Source organism: Oncorhynchus kisutch, linkage group LG8 (genome assembly GCF_002021735.2).
Source record: "Oncorhynchus kisutch isolate 150728-3 linkage group LG8, Okis_V2, whole genome shotgun sequence".
Taxonomy (NCBI): Eukaryota; Metazoa; Chordata; class Actinopteri; order Salmoniformes; family Salmonidae; genus Oncorhynchus; species Oncorhynchus kisutch.
The window spans coordinates 18,596,409-18,616,615 of NC_034181.2; the positions used below are offsets into that span (position 1 = coordinate 18,596,409).

General features: G+C 44.7%; 2 protein-coding genes across 5 annotated transcripts in view; one reads left to right on the top strand and one right to left on the bottom strand.

Moving 5' to 3' along the window:
* Positions 1-90: 90 nt before the first annotated feature.
* Positions 91-2,218, bottom strand: LOC109896119 (39S ribosomal protein L41, mitochondrial-like). 3 transcript variants are annotated; one of them, XM_020490376.2, is made up of 2 exons: positions 2,108-2,218; positions 91-1,441 (listed from the first exon to the last, which is right to left on the bottom strand). In XM_020490376.2, exon 2 carries the CDS (start codon positions 1,401-1,403, stop codon positions 996-998), a length of 408 nt encoding a protein of 135 aa, XP_020345965.1. In that variant the 5' UTR covers positions 1,404-1,441; positions 2,108-2,218; the 3' UTR covers positions 91-995. The 3 variants fall into 3 exon arrangements, with proteins under 3 accessions (XP_020345965.1, XP_020345966.1, XP_031685612.1); XM_020490377.2 differs by lacking the exon at positions 2,108-2,218 and adding an exon at positions 1,770-1,985; XM_031829752.1 differs by lacking the exon at positions 2,108-2,218 and adding an exon at positions 1,742-1,985.
* The window catches only part of LOC109896118 (patatin-like phospholipase domain-containing protein 7), a 34,010-nt gene continuing 15,981 nt past the window's right edge, over positions 2,179-20,207 (top strand). Inside the window, exons 1-27 of one of the 2 annotated variants that reach the window (XM_020490373.2) lie at positions 2,179-2,291; positions 5,601-5,653; positions 5,798-5,884; positions 6,143-6,239; positions 6,495-6,568; positions 6,822-6,919; positions 7,064-7,204; positions 7,597-7,756; positions 7,995-8,075; positions 8,354-8,482; positions 8,825-8,905; positions 9,467-9,641; positions 10,031-10,123; positions 10,214-10,317; positions 12,915-13,073; positions 13,338-13,415; positions 13,690-13,895; positions 14,050-14,181; positions 14,557-14,680; positions 14,879-15,068; positions 15,210-15,359; positions 15,493-15,556; positions 15,680-15,848; positions 17,265-17,447; positions 17,854-17,972; positions 18,554-18,710; positions 18,914-19,030. In XM_020490373.2, the coding sequence (XP_020345962.1) occupies positions 2,225-2,291; positions 5,601-5,653; positions 5,798-5,884; positions 6,143-6,239; positions 6,495-6,568; positions 6,822-6,919; positions 7,064-7,204; positions 7,597-7,756; positions 7,995-8,075; positions 8,354-8,482; positions 8,825-8,905; positions 9,467-9,641; positions 10,031-10,123; positions 10,214-10,317; positions 12,915-13,073; positions 13,338-13,415; positions 13,690-13,895; positions 14,050-14,181; positions 14,557-14,680; positions 14,879-15,068; positions 15,210-15,359; positions 15,493-15,556; positions 15,680-15,848; positions 17,265-17,447; positions 17,854-17,972; positions 18,554-18,710; positions 18,914-19,030 (3,288 nt within the window). In that variant the 5' untranslated portion in view covers positions 2,179-2,224. The remainder of the gene's footprint in view (positions 2,292-5,600; positions 5,654-5,797; positions 5,885-6,142; positions 6,240-6,494; positions 6,569-6,821; positions 6,920-7,063; positions 7,205-7,596; positions 7,757-7,994; positions 8,076-8,353; positions 8,483-8,824; positions 8,906-9,466; positions 9,642-10,030; positions 10,124-10,213; positions 10,318-12,914; positions 13,074-13,337; positions 13,416-13,689; positions 13,896-14,049; positions 14,182-14,556; positions 14,681-14,878; positions 15,069-15,209; positions 15,360-15,492; positions 15,557-15,679; positions 15,849-17,264; positions 17,448-17,853; positions 17,973-18,553; positions 18,711-18,913; positions 19,031-20,207) is intronic. The other variant, XM_020490375.2, reaches the window with a different exon arrangement.

The window sequence follows — 20,207 nt, forward strand, 5'->3', positions numbered from 1 at the left end:
GTAAACATTCTATGCAACAAATATGAGAGAAATAAGCATGAAAGTATGGAACATTTCTGGGATCTTGTATTTAAGAGAATAAAACAGAGGCCACTTTACATGTTACATTTATTTCTTTGTATATATACACTGAAATTTGCCATGGATCCTCAGATCCTCAAAAGGTTCTACAGCTGCACCATCGAGAGCATCCTGACTTGTTGCATCACTGCCTGGTATGGCAATTGCTCGGCCTCCGACCGCAAAGCACTACAGAGGCTGGTGCAAACGGCCCAGTACATCACTGGGTCCAAGGTTCCTGCCATCCAGGACCTCTATACCAGGCGGTGTCAGAAGAAGCCCCAAAAATTGCCAACGACTCTAGCCACCCTCGTCAGACGGTTCTCTCTGCTACCATACGGCAAGCAGTACCAAAGTGCCAAGCCTAGGTCCAAGAGGCTTCGAAACAGCTTATAGCCCCAAGCCATAAGACTCCTGAACATCTAATGCTCCTTTTACAGTGCTGCTACTCTCTGTTGTTATGTATGCATAGTTACTTTAATAACTCTAACTACATGTACATAATACCTCAACTAACCCAGTGCCCCGCACATTGACTATGTACTGGTACCCCCCTGTATATAGTCTCACTATAGTTATTTTACCACTGCTCTTTAATTACTTATTGTTATTTCTTATCTGGATTTTTAAAAACTGCATTGTTGGTTAAGGGCTCGTAAGTAAGCATTTTGCACTAAGCAATGATTTTGCTTAGTGCAAACCTCGACTACATTCGAATAACCTGTAGCCAACATGCATATTGAGGTCTAAAAAAAATAAAGACCAAAACATAATATACATGTTTAAATAAGAAGTGCATATATACTAGTACTTTCAGCAAGCACATTCATAATACACCAGGGTCCAGTAAAACCTCCTGACCTCCCAACACAAACTAAATAAGTCAATGATCCTTAACGCTCAGAGTTCCAGATGGATCAGATTTGGTGGACTACTTATCGTATAAAGTTCTTGGGGTAGAGTTTGAATAACTTTCCTTCCTGTGTGGGTTCAAACCCGTATTTCTCCAGCTGTTCCTTATCAAAGGAGCCTTCCTCAAAGTCTTTCTGGATCTGTGGGGCCACAGTCTCAGAGAACAGACCCTCAGGGGTGACAGCGGGCTCCGTTCCAGCTGGGGTGCGGTACGACACGTAGGGCTTGAGTTTGAATCCCTCCAAGTTTGGCACCACAAACTGAGGAATCATTGCCTGTACTGGAACAAATTTTCTGCTGGAGGTCAGTACTCCCGTTGGCTGTGCCCCTCTGCCTTTGTAGTGAGTCCTTGAGCCACGCTTGCTGGTGAATTCAGCCATACGATCTGCTCCTCTCACAAGGCCCCTTCGAAGAGCATTCAATACACCCATCGCATCGAAGAGTTTTGGTCTCGAGCTGGAGGACAAATCTGTATGGAGTCAATGAAATGGGTGAGATTACAACTGATAGTTTAAACCTACTCTGGAAACAATATTAAGCAGTTAGCTCCTCACTGTGGTGAACCTAGCAACCTTTATGGTATCAGTTCTTTCACATTCGTTTAAATTAAGTAAATGAGACGAAGATGAAGAATGAGAAATCAATTGTTATATTCTTGACTTCAGTTTCCTACCCTGTGCAAATTAGTCAATTGTTAAACAACTACTGCTTCGCTTTCTCGCTAGCTACTAGTAACTAACGTTAACGGTCGATGTTATCATGCTTGTACCGTTAATGTTAGGCATGACTCGAATTACCACATGTTCCATGTTGTGATTCTTCCTGAAGATATGGCTAATAATTGAAAACTTCTAAGCATTGTCATCTGTCCATAGTTTCGTTGCTAGCAAGATGGTTTTTGTCCCTTGTATGTTGATAGCACGAGTTAATTAGCTAACGTTAGCTGATGGAGCTGGCAAAACACATGGCATGGGTTAACAACACACTCTCGGTTTGTCAACAGCTGTAGTGCGGACATTAATTGTTGAAGTAGCTAGCTAGATCAAATTTTGGATGAAACGCACGATAGGCACTAGCTACATGACTTCGATTAATCTCACTTTAGCGATAATACGTGGAAATTCTACACACTCACCTTGAACAGTGCCCACCGGAAGATAGAGCGCACACGAAGACACCGAAGTCAGAATAAAACGTTTTGTTATTGGTTGGATTCAGTCAGTGGTAGCCAATTGGAATTCCAGATACTGGAATGAAAATACATGTGTACAAGACTTTGACAGTGGAGAATAAAGTGGAACGTTTGGTAATACGATCCAGTAAGTGATACTATTTTAATTTAACCATATAGTGTGGTGCAATTCCTTTGTGTTTATTTGACTGCATGGCAACAAAACTGCATAGCGGGACTTCGTATGTTTGTTTGTCAGTCCATTGAGCTTCGCGTGGCAGTTGTTACACAAATGGCCATATAGCCGTTCGAGGTAAAGTTGGTTTTATATTCACACATTCGGACAACAGATATTCAACACAGATATATCAACAGATATTCGCCAAAAGCCATTTAAAAATCATCAAACTAGATATGATTTATTCTATAAATGTCTAGCATACTTTTACAACCTGTTTTGAGTAGAAATTCCAGTTTTTATTTTATAGAAATACATACCATCTATAAAATCCCATTTGAAGTGATATAAATCAATAACTAATTCACCGTTTGTCACAGAAACATCAAACTAGATATGATTAATTCTATAAATGTCTAGCATACTTTTACAACCTTTGCTTTGAGTAGAAATTCCAGTTTTGATTTGATTGAAATACATAAAATCTCAAATATTGCATTTAAAGATGAAGAGATCAATAACTAATTCAGTCATTGTCGCAGAAAAAAGGTGAAAATATGCATTTATTTGCAATAACTTTGAAGAAATTTTGATTTAAAGTTCAATTTGTTTCTAAATGAAGTTACACAATGTTTGCATATAGTTATTTCTGCAAGGCATGTGAATTGAAAGGGATATGGTAATACCTAATACCTTCACAGAACAGCGCAAACTGGCTCTAACCTGAATAGAAAGAGGAGTGGGAGGCCCCGGTGCACAGCTGAGCAAGAGTACAAGTACATTAGAGTGTCTAGTTTGAGAAACAGATACCTCACAAGTCCTCAACTGGCATCTTCATTAAATAGTACACAAAAAACACCAGTCTCAATGTCAACAGTGAAGAGGCGACTCCGGGATGCTGGCCTTCTAGGCAGAGTTCCTCTGTCCAGTGTCTGTGTTTTTTTGCCCATCTTAATCTTTTATTTTTATTGGCCAGTCTAAGATATGGCTTTTTCTTTGCAACTCTGCCTAGAAGGCCAGCATCCCAGAGTCGCCTCTTCACTGTTGAAAACAAGGACATTTCTAAGTGACCCCAAACTTTTGAATGGTAGTATATGTTATGGTTCACACTTAGATTTCCTTATCTCCACTGTGGAATGTCCATGCTGATCCTCTTGGTTGTCTTGGTCCTCTTGATCCATCCACCTGTCTTCTTTGTTAGTGAGGCCTGACCCCTTAGTTCTTTCCTGTAATCTAATTTAATATGACTGATGATGCAGAATTTTCTGCCAGGCCCCTTCTAATAGGGTGTAACAGACTCGTTAGAACTTTGACCACATGGCCTCTAGACAGACTACATGCCCTCTATCAAATCAAAACTGCAATGTTTACTCAAAACAAAGGTTGTAAAGGTATGCTAGACATTTCTAGAATAAATCATACATAGTTTGATGTTTATGTGACAAACGGTGAATTAGACATTAATTTTTACATGGCTTTTGGTGAATGTCTGTTGAATGTCTAAAACCAACTTTCCCTCGGTATATAGCCGTCCACTGCCTGGACCTATGAGCACCAATTTAATATCTGGGATTAAATGTAATTGATTGGAAATATAGTCTTATTCTTCCATATTTCTTCCATAGATACATTAAGGGAAGGGAAACATTCATAGAGTGGTATGCCTTCTTGCTGCACAAGAACTCACTACTGTAATGGTCCAGGTTACAAAGTGGCTCAGTGACTCGTGTTTGCATCTCAATGTGAAAAAAACTGTTTGCATGTTCTTCACAAAGAGGGCAACAGATGCTACTGAGCCAGATGTCTATGTGTCAGGGGAGAAGCTCCAGGTGGTATCCGATTTTAAGTACCTTGGCATCATACTTGATTCCAACCTCTCTTTTAAAAAGCATGTGAAAAAGGTAATTCAAATAACCAAATTCAACCTAGCTAATTTCCGATTTATACGAAATTGTTTGACTACAGAGGTAGCAAAACTGTACTTCAAATCTATGATACTCCCCCACTTAACATACTGCTTGACTAGTTGGGCCCAAGCTTGCTGTACAACATTAAAACCTATTCAGTCTGTCTACAAACAGGCTCTCAAAGTGCTTGATAGGAAGCCCAATAGCCATCATCATTGTCACATCCTTAGAAAGCATGAGCTCTTGAGTTGGGAAAATCTTGTGCAATACACCGACGCATGTCTTGAATTCAAGATCCTCAATGGCCTGGCTCCCCCTCCACTCAATATTTTTGTTAAACAGAAAACCCAGACATATGGCAGCAGATCCACAAGGTCTGCCATGAGAGGTGACTGTATAGTTCCCCTAAGGAAAAGCACCTTTAGTAAATCTGCATTCTCTGTGAGAGCTTCCCATGTCTGGAATACACTGCCATCAGACACACATAACTGCACCACATATCACACTTTCACAAAATGCTTGAAGACATGGCTAAAGGTCAATCAGATTTGTGAACATGGTCCCTAGCTGTGTGTTGCCACTCCATGTTGTCTGTTGTCTGTAGCTTGTGAGGTGTGGAAACACTTTGTTGCTTTTATGAATTTTGTCTTGCTGCTTTTTGTTTTATGCTGCTCTGTCTGTATGCTACGTCTTGCTTGTCCTATGTTGCTCTGTCTGTATGCTATGTCTTGCTTGTTCTATGTTGCTATTGTCTATATTGTAATTGTTTTTAATAACCTGCCCAGGGACTGCGGTTGAAAATTAGCCGGTTGGCTAAAACCGGCACTTTTACTGAAATGTTGATTAATGTGCACTGTCCCTGTAAAAATAAAAATAAACTCAAACTCAAACTATGTTTTGTCAGTTTGTTGATCAAGCACAGCTCAGCAAAAAGTCCAGTTCTTGAAAACAATCCTGCAGTGCACCTGCACAGTATTTTATGAACAGGCCTTATTGTTATGCCTGTCATGAACAATCTGTTTACGTTGGTGTGTAGTGTAGCCTCCTTGTTTGTGGGTGAGTCTATTCAAGTATGCAAGTGCAGTGGCGAGAGGGTGTCTGGTGACAGAGTGCAGCAGAAAGTCACACTGTGCCAGTTCTCTGTGACTACAGCCAGTGAGTGATCCAGTGTTCTCATTTCTAATCTGTTTTGTTAGGGTATGTTTTTTGCCTTAATTACCTTTTAGGAGTTCAATAATTCACACAATGCACCTTTAACCCCATTCCTTTCTGATTAGGCCTATCACTGTATGGACTGATTGAAGTGTGTGAGAAAGACTTTCTGATATTTTCTACAGTCTCTTCCACTGTGACCTTGTTTTGTTGTTGCCAGGAATGGATGACAAGGTGGATGACAAAGATGAGGACAGCTGCAGTACATACCCAGTAATAAACCAAGTTCTATGTCTCCTACCCACTCTATTACCCTGTCTAATATGCAGTCTTTGATTCCATTCCTCTATCTAACCTCCTATATGCCTGGTCATGAATACACATCAGATGAATGTTGGTTTCCTTTTGGTTTTGTAGAGCCTGGTGCCTCTTGGCAGTGAAATCAAGGCCAGGATGCAACATTGGGTGGAGGACAGAACAGAGACTGCTATGCCATTGCCATTGGTAGGTAGCTACCCAACACTTTCTTCTCCAGCACTTACTCTGCAAAAAATGTTTTTATGGCTGTTCTTAGATCAGCATGCCAAAAGCCTACTGTTTCGGCGTCCCAAATTGCTCCCAATGTAAGCCTACTAGGGCTCTGGTCTAAAGTAGTGCATTTTATAGAGAATAGGGTGTCATTTGGGACAAACCCCTCGCCAATATATTAGTGTGGATGTGGTTTGGTTCACGCCAAATAATCATCTTCTTTTCCCCTCTCAGTGGACTGGTTTGCTGATCGTAGCTGTACTGGCTGTGGTGGGAGTGTCTCTCATAGGCGTTGTTGTGTTTTTGTTCTACAGAAGATACGAACAGTACAGTCTGTATTCCCTTCCTCCATTCTCTCATAACTGAAGAGCTTACTATTTGATTTAATTGTTAGAATCAGTTGTTTTACAGTAACTACCTACTTGTATTAGCAAATATTTGAAACCAAAATATTTGAAACCAGTAAAATAGTGAACATTGTTCAAGTTTGTAACATTGTAATGAACCCCCCAAAAAACTGTAGATTAGCTCTAAAAGCCATTTAGGCCTAATATGTTCATGGCATGTTTCTGTATGTGTTTTCCAGAGGAGGAGCAGCCTCACTATCGCTTCAGGAAAAGAGACAAAGTTATGTTTTATGGCAGAAAGATCATGAGAAAGGTCAGTCCCTCACATATTTTGTCTGGTGTGTCTCCCATAACTGTTTGGTCGTTATTGTCAGTATAAATAGCACATAGAGATACAGTAGATTGTCCGTATGTTAGGCTCCACTGTAGCCTGGTCAAGCGGACTGAGCACTGCGCTCTGGTTTCATTTGACTTCACTTGTCAGAATCTGAGCTACTGCGTGATCAGGCTGGTTCCACAGAGTATATTTAAATAAAAATATGTCTCCCTGTTTTTCTCCATACCAGGTGCAGACCTTGTCCTCTACCTCAACCCCTATCTCTACCTCAGGGTCCCAGAAGCAGCGAATCAGGAAGAGAACTAAAGTCCTGTCTATAGCACGAAAGTGAGTCATGACTACATTGTGTATTCAGATGATACCTGAAGTGATAACCTCTCCTTTCCTGATGGTGAACAATTTGACCAAGTTTTGTTAGTTTTAAGGATGAGTTTGAACACCACACACTAAGGCTAACACTCGGTGTCCCAGAATCCTGCGCATTAGGAAGGAGCCTCCCACCCTGGTGGCTAAGGAGCCCCCTCCCTCTCTGCTGGAGGCTGACCTCACAGAGTTTGACGTGCAGAACTCCCACCTGCCCTCTGAGGTGCTCTACATGCTCAAGAATGTCAGGTGAGGGAACCGCAAACATACGTCAACACCTAGACCAGGGATACTCAAATCTGGACCTTGAGTCCAGTTACACTGATAATTCTCATTCTTGCACTTTAATCCAGGCCGTCATTGTAAATAAGAATTTGTTCTTCATTGACTCGCCTGGATAATTATTATATATATATTTTTTAAATGGTTAAACAACAACAAACCCAGGACACCTGGTGAGTTCAATTAACTACCAGATAAAAAATAAAACCAGAAGTGTAACTTGACTCAAGGTCCAGATTTGAGTATCCCTCACCTAGACTGAGTAAATTATGGGTTCTCATGTTGTAAGGTGTTGCATTACCAACAGTTGTGTTAGCAAAGCCTGTGAGTGATCACCCCTGTGTAATCCATCTCACCAGGGTCCTGGGCCACTTTGAGAAGCCTCTGTTCCTGGAGCTGTGTCGTCACATGGTGTTTGTGCAGCTCCATGAGATGGAGCCTCTCTTCCGTCCCGGGGACATCGACGACAGCATCTACGTGGTGCAAGATGGCCGTCTGGAGCTCTGCATACATGAGAGTGTAAGGTCTCCACATGCTATATCTATCTGGTGCTGGAGACAATGTTATTTCACCTCAATGAATAGGAAAATGACGAAGGTATTTGCAGTGATTGAAAGGAAATTGTATTCCATCTTTGACAAACATTTCGCCCCAAGGTCATGAAGGTCTCCGACATTACGATGTGTTTACAACTACATGTATTATGTTTGTAAAATTTGACAGTCAAATGCAAATGAAATGTATTTTGTTGTTATAGGATGGGACAGATGTGGTTGTGAAGGAGGTGTTGCCAGGAGACAGTGTCCACAGTCTGCTCAGTATCCTGGATGTCATCACTGTATGTTATGCTTTCCACTCTGTCATTTACCCTTTGACTCAACTAGCGCATGTTTATATATCTGCTCCACTCTGATAAGTACCTAAGACACAGGAGGCTGGTGAGGGGCAAACGACTCATAGTAATGGCTAGAATGGAAAACCATGTGCTTGATGTATTTTATACCATTCCATTCCAGCCATTCAAGGAGCCCGTCCTCTGGTTTAAAGTGACACCAGCCACCACTGAACTAAACTAGAATGAATTCCTCTCGTCCTCTACCACCTTATGCATCCCAGGGTCACTCAGCCCCCTACAAGACTGTATCTGCCAGAGCTGCAGCCCCTTCTACCATACTGCGTCTTCCAGCTGCTGCCTTCCAGTGTGTGTTTGAGAAATACCCAGAGACTCTGGTCCGCGTTATCCAGGTACTGTTACTATCATTGACAGACTGTCCTAGGTTGCGTCCCAAATGGCACTCTATTCCCTGTATAGTGAACTACTTTTGACCAGGGCCCAACTGATTCAATGCCATTTGGGATGTGGTCTGTAGATAGGGAAATCAGCGATTATATAATCTCACTCAAATACTGGAGATTACACCCCTGACTGGTTTGTATGCAACTGAAACATTATTTTGTAGCTACACACCTAACCGCAACATACAAAATGGCTGAGTATTTAGTATTTTCAGGGACACAGCCTGGCTGTACTCTGTTCTGCTCTCCTAAAACAGTGTGGCCGTTGTTACTTTTTGTTGTCCTTTCTAGATCATCATGGTGCGCCTGCAGAGAGTGACCTTCCTAGCACTTCACAACTACCTAGGTCTCACCACCGAGCTCTTCAATGCGGTATGAGACACACACACACACACACACACACACACACACACACACACACACACACACACACACACACACACACACACACACACACACACACACAGAGAGACCTCAATAATGAAAGATGATCCATGACTGGGTAATCTCATGGGCAGACAATGTAAACATAAATCGTATCGTAGATCTGACAGACACAGACACTGTATCTATACTATGGCTGCCGATAGCTAACGAGCAGCAATAGGTCTGGTGCTTGGGTTTTTCGACACTTGTTATTTGGACAAATTATGTTTTCACAGGTTTTAGCATATTTAGAATTCTCAGAAGGGGACGGGACATTCAGCCCATAGACTTTCCCATAACTTGCAAAGAGAGAGGGTTGAGCGCCTCGTTCCAGTTCCGCTCCTCATTCTAGCATCTCTTAATCTCTTCTTTTAACATGTATGGACCCAGCAGCTGACCAATTACTCAAGACTTTAGTTCTGAGTTAACCTGAGATTAATGACTGGGTATTTAATCTTTGAAGGGAATGCACAAGCCTGATGGTTCTCTGTGTGTGTTGTGTTTCAGGAGAGCCAGGCAGTCCCCTTGGTGGCAGTGCACAGTGTGATAGGTGAAGCCAACCCTAGCAGGGGTCTACACAGACAGCACTCCCGGTCTGAAGAGGCTGGGCCTGAGAGAGGAGGTTCTCATAGACAGACTCAGTCTGAAGAGTCTTGCCATGAGAAGGGGCCCAGTGACACAGGTCAGTTGTTATGGGATGGTCATCTCACTGGTCAATCTCAGCATCATTGCATTGAATGATCATTTATCCTTTGGTTTTGCATAGGGTTCCATAATTCAGGTAACTTTCTCCCCAAAAAACAAATCCCAGTTGAAAGATTCCTGAAATCAGGAGGGTATAAGCAGAAAATCCGGGAATCCTCCAACTCGGGTTTCTGGGAAAACGTGGCAATTTTGGGAAAGCTACTGGAAATGTGAAACTCTAGTCTGGATTACATTTGGAACACTTTATCATGTAAATATTGATCCAAATGGATGAATGAGGAGGCAGTTATGTTAAGTCACAATGAACAATGGTGGCTTTCTGGAAATACATACTCATGGTGTTGCTGTATGGTTGTGGTGTTTCAGAGAATGGGGAGAGGAAGTCCTGTCTTTTAGATAGAAGCCCCACCACTAAAGGAAAGAGGTCTCGCTCTCAGTCCACTCCTATGGCAGTGTCAAGTAAGCATCCATTACCTCATGCACACACACACACCTGTACTGTACAAGCCCTGCTCCGTGTGTCTGAATGCTCTCTCCTCACACTCTCAGGTGTCACGTCTGCTGACCTCAACATGACGTATCAGCGAGCCAGAATACGAGAAGCAGCAGCTAAAGCAGAGACACCACCAGCAAGTCCCCAGGTCCCACACAAGGTATCCACTGGAATCTTAATGGACACCTCTCACTATGTAGTAACAAAAAAGTTATAAAGATACATGGAAAATCAGAAAGGCTTTTCTCTCTCTCTCTCTCTCTACCCCTTCTCTCTCTCAACCCCTTCTCTCTCTCTACCCCTTCTCTCTCTCTACCCCTTCTCTCTCTCTACCCCTTCTCTACCCCTTCTCTCATCTCTACCATTTCTCTCTCTCTAACCCCTTCTCTCTCTCTACACCCCTTCCTCTCTCTCTACCACTACCGCTCTCTCTACCCCTATCTTCTCTCTCTACCCCTTCTCTCTCTCTCTACCCACGCTTCTCTCCTCCTCTCTCTACCCCTTCTCTCTCTCTACCCCTTCTCTCTCTCTCTACCCCTTCTCTCTCTCTACCCCTTCTCTCTCTCTTCTACCTCTCTCTAACCCCTTCTCTACCCCTTCTCTCTCCTCTCCTCTCTCTACCCCCACCCCCCGCCGGGACCCCTTCTCTCCTCTCTACCCCTTCTCTCTCTCTCTACCCCTTCTCTACCCCTCTCTCTCTCTAACCCCTTCTCTACCCCTTCTCTCTCTCTACCCTTCCTCTCTCTCTACCACCAACCCCTTCTCTCTCTCTACCCCCTTCTCTCTCTCTCTACCCCTTCTCTACCTACCCCTTCTCTACCCCTTCTCTACCCCTTCTCTCTCTCTACCCCTTCTCTACCCCTTCTCTACCCCTTCTCTCTCTCTACCCCTTCTCTCTCTCTCTACCCCTTCTCTCTCTCTCTACCCCTTCTCTCTCTCTCTACCCCCCCCCTTCTCTCTCTCTCTCTCCTCTCTCCTAACCCTTCTCTACCCCTCTCCTCTCTACCCCCTTCTCTCTCTCTACAACCTTCTCTCTCTCTCTCTCCCCCTTCTCTCTCTCTACCCCTTCTCTCTCTCTCTACCCCTTCTCTCTCTCTCTCCCCCTTCTCTCTCTCTCTACCCCTTCTCTTACCCCTTCTCTCTCTCTCTACCCCACCCCTTCTCTACCCCCCTTCTCTCTCTCTCTACCCCTTCTCTACTCTCCCCCTTCTCTCTCTCTCTACCCCCCCCCTTCTCTCTCTCTCTACCCCTTCTCTACCCCTCTCTCCCTCTCTCTCTACCCCCCCCCCCCTTCTCTCCTCTCTCTACCCCTTCTCTACCCCTTCTCTCTCTCTACCCCCTTCTCTCTCTCTCTCTACCCCCCTTCTCTCTCTCTCTACCCCTTCTTCTCTCTCTCTACTCAACCCCTTCTCTCTCTCTCTCTACCCCCTTCTCTACCCTTCTCTCTCTCTCTACCCCACCACCTTCTCTTCTCTCTCTCTACCACCCCCTCTCTCTCTCTCTCTACCCTTCTTCTAACCCCCCCTTCTCTCTCTCTACCCCTCTCTACCCCTTCTCTCTCTCTCTACCACCCCCTTCTCTCTCTCTCTAACCCCTTCTCTACCCCTTCTCTCTCTCTCTACCCCCCTTCTCTCTCTCTCTCCACTCCCACCCCTTCTCTCTCTCTCTCTACCCCTTCTCTACCCCTTCTCTCTCTCTCTACCCCTTCTCTCTCTCTCTACCCCTTCTCTCCCCTTCTCTCCTTCTCTCTCTCTACCCCCCTTCCTCTCTCTCTACCCCCTTCTCTCTCTCTCTCTACCCCCTTCCTCTCTCTCTACCCCTTTCTACCCCCCCCTCTCTCTCTCTCTACCCCCCTCCTCTCTCTCTACCCCTTCTCACCCCTTCTCTCTCTCTCTAACCCCCCCCCTTCTCTCTCTCTCTCTCTACTCCCTTCTCTACCCCTTCTCTCTCTCTCTACCCTTCTCTACCCCTTCTCTCTCTCTCTACCCCTTCTCTACCCCTTTCTCTCTCTCTACCACCCCTCCTCTCTCCTACCCCTCACTTCTCTCTCTCTCTCTACCCCTTCTCTACCCCCTACCCTTCTCTCTCTCTACCCCTTCTCTCTCTCTACCCCCCTTCTCCTCTCTCTACCCCTTCTCCCTTCTCTCTCTCTACCCCTTTCTCTCTCTCTCCTTCTCTACCCCTTCTCTCTCTCTACCCCTTCTCTCTCTCTCTACCCCTTCTCTCTCTCTCTACCCTTCTCTACCCTTCTCTCTCTACCCCTTCTCTCTCTCTACCCCTTCTCTCTCTCTCTACCCTTCTCTACCCTTCTCTCTCTCTACCCCTTCTCTCTCTCTCTACCCCTTCTCTACCCCTTCTCTCTCTCTCTACCCTTCTCTACCCCCTCTCTCTCTCTACCCCTTCTCTACCCCCTCTCTCTCTCTACCCCTTCTCTACCCTTCTCTCTCTCTACCCCTTCTCTACCCCTTTCTCTCTCTCTACCCCTTCTCTCTCTCTCTACCCCTTCTCTACCCCTTCTCTCTCTCTCTACCCCTTCTCTACCCCTTCTCTCTCTCTACCCCTTCTCTCTCTCTCTACCCCCTTCTCTACCCCTTCTCTCTCTCTACCCCTTCTCTACCCCTTCTCTCTCTCTACCCCTTCTCTCTCTCTCTACCCCTTTCTCTCTCTCTACCCCTTCTCTACCCCTTCTCTCTCGCTCTACCCCTTCTCTCTCGCTCTACCCCTTCTTTCTCTCTCTCTCTCTCTCTCCTTCATCAGTCCATTCTGAAGAAGAGTGTGACTATGCTGCATACTCCCTCTGCTGTGTATCACTACCGTGAGGCTGGAGAAAGTCAGTCAGCCCACATCCACCACAGCAAGATCAACACCATCTTCCAGGCTGCCAAGAAGGACCTGCAGCGTCTCATACAACTACAGGTACTGCATGGCTCCCTCTGGGTCTCAGTATACACTCTAACTCTGGCCCCGGAGAGACACACCATGTGCAGGCTTTTGTTCCAGTCCAGCATTAACACCTGATTCAACTATTTACAGTCCCGATTGAAGACTGTTATTGCTTGATCAGTAGCTGGGCTGGAACAGAAGCCGGCACACACTGCGTCCCTCCAGAGACTTTGGACATTCCTGCCATAGAGCCAATGTGTATTTTCTGACCCTCTCTTCTTTGCCTCTCTCTGTCAGGACCTCAGTCTGTTGGAGGGCAGAGTGACTCTGCGTCAGGTCAAAGCTGGCTGTGTGGTGAACAGCCAGGGGGACCAGGTCAGTCTATCTGTCTGCATGCTGGTGGTGGTCCATAGCCCTGGGGCTAGAGCTCAGCTCACTACAACGTCTACTTCTTCTCTCTCAGTAGCACTGGCAGAAACAGTCGTCCGTTTGTCTCTGCATGTTATAAGTGGTTTATTTATGCGTTTCAAGTAGCACCCTATTCCTTATATAGTGCACTGATTTTGACCAGGGCCCATAGGGAATAGGGAGCCATTTAGGACGCACCCATTGACATTATGTACATCTGTGTCTCTGTTCCCTCTGGCAGGATGTGAGTGTGCAGTTTGTGATCTCGGGGGCGCTCCATGTGTACCAGAGGACGATCGACCGTGAGGAGGACACCCTGCTGTTTCTCACCCACCCGGGGGAGATGGTGGGTCATCTGGCCGTGCTGACCGGTGAACCCCTCATCTTCAGCGTCCGAGCACACAGGGACTGCACCTTCCTGTCTATCTCTAAAGCTGCCTTCTATGAGTATGTGTCCCCAGTGCACAGACACTCTCTGTCAATGTCTGATGGCAGTGTTGTCACTGTAAAAGTCATCTTTGTCCCAGAATCCCACCTGTTGGTGTGCATGTTTTTGTGCACAGTAGTTGCTATCTGAACATGCGAATGTGTGTCTATGTAGGATCATGCGCAAGGAGCCCAGGGTGGTGCTGAATGTGGCTCACACCGTGGTGAAGAGAGTATCCTCCTTCGTCAGGCAGATAGACTTTGCTCTGGACTGGATGGCTCTGGAGGCCGGCCGCGCTGTCTACAGGTACCTGCTGAATAGCATCAAAGTACATACGGATGTAAGATCTTAATTTGAGCCGGTCTACAGCAAGAAGATAATCCTGCACCAACAGGAAATGTGAATTATTATGTTGATTATAATGAATGGCATTTTTTGGGGGGATAATACGTTTTTTGTAAGGGAAAATTTCAAAGTGGAATTACATACTTCAGAAGACTTTTAAAACCTCAAATATAAGTTATTCTGCAACAGTGTGATCAAATTAAGATCCTACATCTGAACAGAACACTAGAATGGACCTTGGCATTGTAGCCACATGACATAATGGCTCTCTCTGCTGAATGGGCTCATGTCCTCTATCTGTTCCTCTGTCTCACCTCTATACCCACCCGTTCCTAGGCAGGGAGACAAGTCAGACAGCACCTTCATCGTCCTCAGTGGCCGCCTACGTTCTGTCATCGCAAAGGATGATGGGAAGAAGGCGTTGACTGGGGAGTATGGTCGCGGTGACCTCATTGGGGTGGTGAGAGTGTTGTAGAATCCCATATTATTTATGGGTTATGTATTTACCTCTAGCTTGGTCCCAGATCTTTTTGTGCTATCATGTCCATTTATTGTCACCCATTGTCATAGCATCTGGGACAGGACTAATTTAACTCGACATTTCAGAGATAGAACCCTTTATTAACTGTTGATCATAAAACTTGTGTGGTGTCATCAGGTGGAGGCCCTGACCCATATGAACCGTGCCACTACAGTACACGCAGTCAGGGACTCTGAGCTAGCCAAGCTGCCTGAAGGGGCCCTCAGCTCCATCAAGAGGAGGTATCCACAGGTAGTGACCAGACTCATCCATCTGCTGGGTCAGAAAATCCTGGGGAATATGCAGCAGGTTAACGGACCCTTGGCAGGTTAGTGTACATTCAAAACGTGTGTGTGCCATGGGGAATGTGTGTCTGTGTGCCTGTGTGTGTGTTGTTCTTGTATTTTGTCTGTGTTAACCACCCATGATGCCTCCCCTATGCTACTGTGTTCCTTCCCCCTGTATGTAGCTAGTGGCCTGTTCCTACACACCCCCAGCAGTAAGTGGGATTCAGGGAACCCTGCCTCTAACCTGTCCACTGTGACCATCCTGCCTGTATCATTGGAGGTACCTTTAACAGCCTTCACACTGGAGCTGCAACATGCACTCAGTGCCATTGGTATGTACCACGCTAGTACTCCTCCAGTTCCACCAATCCCAGTGACTCAAACAGCTTTCCCATTGTCGGACAATAAAGTGAACTACTGGTCAACATTCAGTATGTACCATTTGTATTTATGTTGGTCCTTTAGGTCCAACCTTACTATTGACCAGTGACATCATCAAACAGAGACTGGGTGCTGCCGCACTTGACAGGTAGAAATGATGTCATAATGTCAGGCATGCACTCGCTTATCTGCTTTAGCACATTAGTGTCAAGATCAGTTCATTGTCATAGTTGATGAAAACACAAACACATCTCACCTCTCTCCTCTATAGTGTGCATGAGTACCGTCTGTCCAGTTGGCTTGGGCAGCAGGAGGACATCCACCGCATCGTTCTCTACCAATCAGACGATACCCTAACCCCCTGGACCCAGCGCTGCATCCGCCAGGCCGACTGCATCATCATTGTGGGACTAGGAGAGGCTGAGCCCACTGTGGGCGAGGTACAAAACGCACAGCCTTTAAAAAAAAATAATCTTTAACCTTTATTTAAATGGAAGTCCCATTCAGAAGACCTCTTTTACAAGAGGAACCTGAAGAAGGGCAGCTGAATAAAGAATCAACATATAAAACCTTATCTGCCTAATTGAAATTAGCATAGTCAAGGGACTACTTTGTTGAAAGCAATATCTTATCAAGTGGAATTACTGGTAAAGAGTAATGAGTGTGTTTGGGTGTGTGTGGATTAGTAAAGTGTAAAGGGATTCTTAATTAGCTTTGTTAGGTTTAACCCCTATTAAAGTAAGTCTGTTAATTAGGGGTTGAATGACTGATGCTCTAGCTTAATGAGGAAGGAGATTTACAAAGCTTGTCTCTTTTATCCTTTAGAGAAAGACTTTACGGTATGTTGCCTGTAAAATAAAAAATCTGGCAATATTTTTTAGAACCCAATTCATACAGTCCCATTTTTACCACATTCTTGCCAGGTTAAGCCTTTATGTCTCCTGTGCACATGCCGGCATGTTTAGGAGTATGAGTAGACGTGAGCCGATGTGGTCAGACATCTATTTTAATAAATCAACTGAATATACACCATCGAAAGAAATCCATTATTCATTTGTTTTAAGAAACATTCAAAGAATAATTAAATACATTTTGAAAATAACAGAATGGCGTATTTTGAGCTTAATTATGTTACGGTTCTGTGCAGCCATGGCGGCATCATCCAAATGAAATCATGTTATATTGTTCATTTAAACAGACAGAACACACCTACCCTGATTAGTCAACACCCATATATTTTATAGTAAGAATATAATGGAATATAACAGGATAAAATACAAACAATATTTTTTCTACACACTGTCATATTAAAAAAAAGGTGATATATTGAAACTGAGCCCAAGGCAAGCTCATGATTTTTAAAATCCGCGTTTCTTCTCTTTTCTACCCTCACTCTGCTTTGTTAAGGAGCAGGCATATGGTCTTACATTGAGTCTCTTCATCATGATACCCATACGAAAGGCTTTTGGACTATTTCATTCTCTGCTGTCTGATTGCTATGAAGGGATAATATTGATGGGCACCCAATCCCTCTTATACAGTGTACTTCTTATAAAGCTACTACCGAATGTTTGAACACATATGGATCTGGTCCAATAGTTTATTATTACATGATGGATAGGACATCGTGTGAGATGCAGCTTGTGACAGAAGACTTTAGAGTTTCACAGCTATTTGTATTTCCAGATTACATTTCCACCCAGCTGTCAGTGACATCATGCCTTGGGGATGTGTTCCAGATGGCTCAGGTCCAAAGTAATCGCCTATATAGGAAATAGGGTGCCATTTGGAAAACAACCTTAACTCCACTGTGGATATGAGCCTGTTGTCCCTGTACTGTGGCCTCTGTCCCCTAGTTGGAGCGGATGCTGGAGGGCAGTGCTGTGCGGGCACAGAAGCAGCTGGTTCTGCTGCACAGAGAGGATGGTCCCCCGCCCCAGGGCACTGTTGACTGGCTCAACATGAGGAGCTGGATCTCCAAACACCTGCATCTCTCCTGTCCACACAGGGTCTTCTCCAAGAGGAGCCTGCCTAAACTGGTACCTTATATACACACACACAGACAGGCACAGAGACACACAGGCAGGCACAGGCAACGCAAGCACACGCACACACACTTTTCCAAGAGCAGCGTGTCCAGGCAGGTACACACACACCTCAGCCAGAATAATCCCAGACCCTATCACTAGGGAATATTCAACCTACTTCTTGGTCTTGGTTCACTCTGCTTCACTGCTCATATGATGTAGGTCTCAGAAAGAAGCCTTTAAAGAACAGCCTTGACCTTGTCTGCTTCCCAAATGGCACCCTGTTTCCTATATAGAGTACTACATAGCACTCAAAAGTAGTGTACTAGGGAATAGGGTGCCAATTGGGATGAATCACTAGTTTGCAGACTCTTTCCCTCTACCCCTGGTCTTGTGTTCCTGTTGTGGTCATCCTCAGAGAGAGATGTACGAGCGTGCTTTCCAGAAGCCTCCGGACCGCCACTCTGACTTCAGCCGTCTGGCCAGAGTACTAACAGGCAACACCATCGCCCTGGTGCTAGGGGGAGGGGGTGCTAGGTACTGCTACTCTCTCTTTACCTCACACTCCAGTGTAACATGCTCATGAACATGCAGCACCATCAGTAGGACTTTTGAAGCTGATTAGATATGTAGTCTGCAGTAGTCATATTATGATTTCTATGCTACAGATTGTTACAACTCTGCAATTATATAAAGACCATTATTTTGTGATTTTAGTCCCATGTAATGGTTTTTCCACGTTTTTGCCTAACTGTACATTTGTAGTATAGTGTTCTTAGTGCCTGTTTGCTTAGTGCCTGTTTGCTCTGCATAACTCTCTCCTCTGTCTACCTTGCTGTGTTTCTGTGAGGCCTGTCTTTTGATGATGGCCTTTCTGTCTGTCTTGTCTACTCTCTGCTTCTCTTTCCTTTCTGTTCTGGCATGTCCAGGAGCTGGGTCAAGGTGGGTACTACTCACTCTAGTCCTCTAAATACTGCTCTACTTGAATGTCCACTAAAGGCTTCTTAGGCTGAACATCCCCCTTTCCCCTGCTTTTACTCACACACTGACTGGGCTTATTGTACAGTGTCATTTTTTGGAATCTGTAACCTAACCGTGGTCTGTGTTTCTCTATCCAGGGGCTGTTCTCAAGTTGGCATCCTGCGGGCGATCAATGAGGCAGGAATCCCTGTGGACATGGTGGGTGGAACCTCCATCGGCTCCCTGATGGGGGCGCTGTACGCTGAGGAGAAGAGCAGCAGCCGTATGAGGGTTCGCGCTCGCGAGTGGGCCATGGTGAGTAGGTACAGGACCACAATGAAAATAAGTCGGTAGACTTTGTGTTTAGCATTTTTGATGATTTGTTATTTATGTATTGTTGTACTCTAGTGGCTGAGACAACTCTATATTTTAAATATATCAAATAAATTTCAAGGAACTGGGTTAAATGCATTAGAGAAGTTTACTGTAATGTATCTCTCTCCCCTCTCCATCCCTAGGACACGGGGTCCATCTTCAAGAATGTGTTCGACCTGACGTACCCTGTGACCTCGATGTTCTCTGGGGCTTCCTTCAACAACAGCATAAGCTCTGTCTTTAAGGACAAACAGATTGAGGTGAGACTGAGTAGGTTATACTGTAGTCCACTCCCAATGACAGGATTCCATTTCTAATAGTGACTGGTTAAAGAATAAGCCTCGTTCTGGATTTTTTTTGTGGTTAATATGACCACATGTCCTGAATTGTGCATGACAGTCCTGAATTTTGGCCCTTTGTCCCGCAACCAAACAATCATGTCCTGCATTTTCTCAACAAATTCAAACACGACTAATTTAGAAAGAAAGGTTGATTTGTCCTGTATTTCAGACATTCCAACTTGTCTCTTGCATTCACATTGCACACCTTCAGAAAGTATTCATAGCCCTTGACGTATTCCACATTTTGTTGTGTTACAGCCTGAATTCAAAATTGATTCAAACATTTTCTCACCCATCTACACACAATATCGCATAATGACAAAGTGAAAACATGTTTTTAGGAATTTTTGCAAATGTGTTAAATGAAATACAGAAGTATCTAATTGACATAAGTATTCACACCCCTGAGTCAATACATGTTAGAATCACCTTTGGCAGTGGTTACAGCTGGGAGTCTTTCTGGGTCAGTCTCTAAGAGCTTTGCATACCTGGATTCTTGCACATTATTCTTAAAAAAGTATTCATGGGGATCATGTGACCCATGAACGAGATGGCTGTATGAACTAAGAGCTCCGCACAAGTAGTTTCCAATTCCTAATCTTACCTCCACTTCAAGTTTAAACTCCTTTAGCTTAAGTCAAAAAGTAATGGCGGCTACAAAAGGCGACATTACAGGTGACATTTTTACCCAGACTCGAGCATTAGCGACGGAAAAAGCCTCCAAGAAGCAGCTAGCTTCAGGAAAAGCTAGCGCCATTAGCCAGGAGCAAGAGGACCCCCCCCCCCCCCCGAGGCCCAACGAATGCCAACCTCGCACTCTGTCGAAGACATTCTTTCTGAGCTGAGATCCCAGCGTACAGAACTCAACATTAGATTAGCTGCCATTAACTCCCAGCTCAGTGCGATAGGGGGTAAGGTGGCAATCCTGGAAAATGCTTTGCCTGGACAAGATGTCCAGGCGCCCTGTGTTAATGGTTGAGGCAGAGGGGTGAATCCTATCCATGGACAGACGCCGTGGAAACAATAGCATATGCTAAAAAGAAAATAGAGCATCTGGAAGAGAAAACAGAGGACCTGGAAAACAGGTGGCGAAGAA

Excerpts from the sequence above, each read along its gene's own strand:
- LOC109896119 (XM_031829752.1), bottom strand. The coding sequence starts at position 1,781 with ATGGAACATGTGGTAATTCGAGTCATGCCTAACATTAACG. Across the intron at positions 1,442-1,741 it reads AGTCATGCCTAACATTAACG|ATTTGTCCTCCAGCTCGAGA; the intron begins GTACAAGCATGA and ends GACTCCATACAG.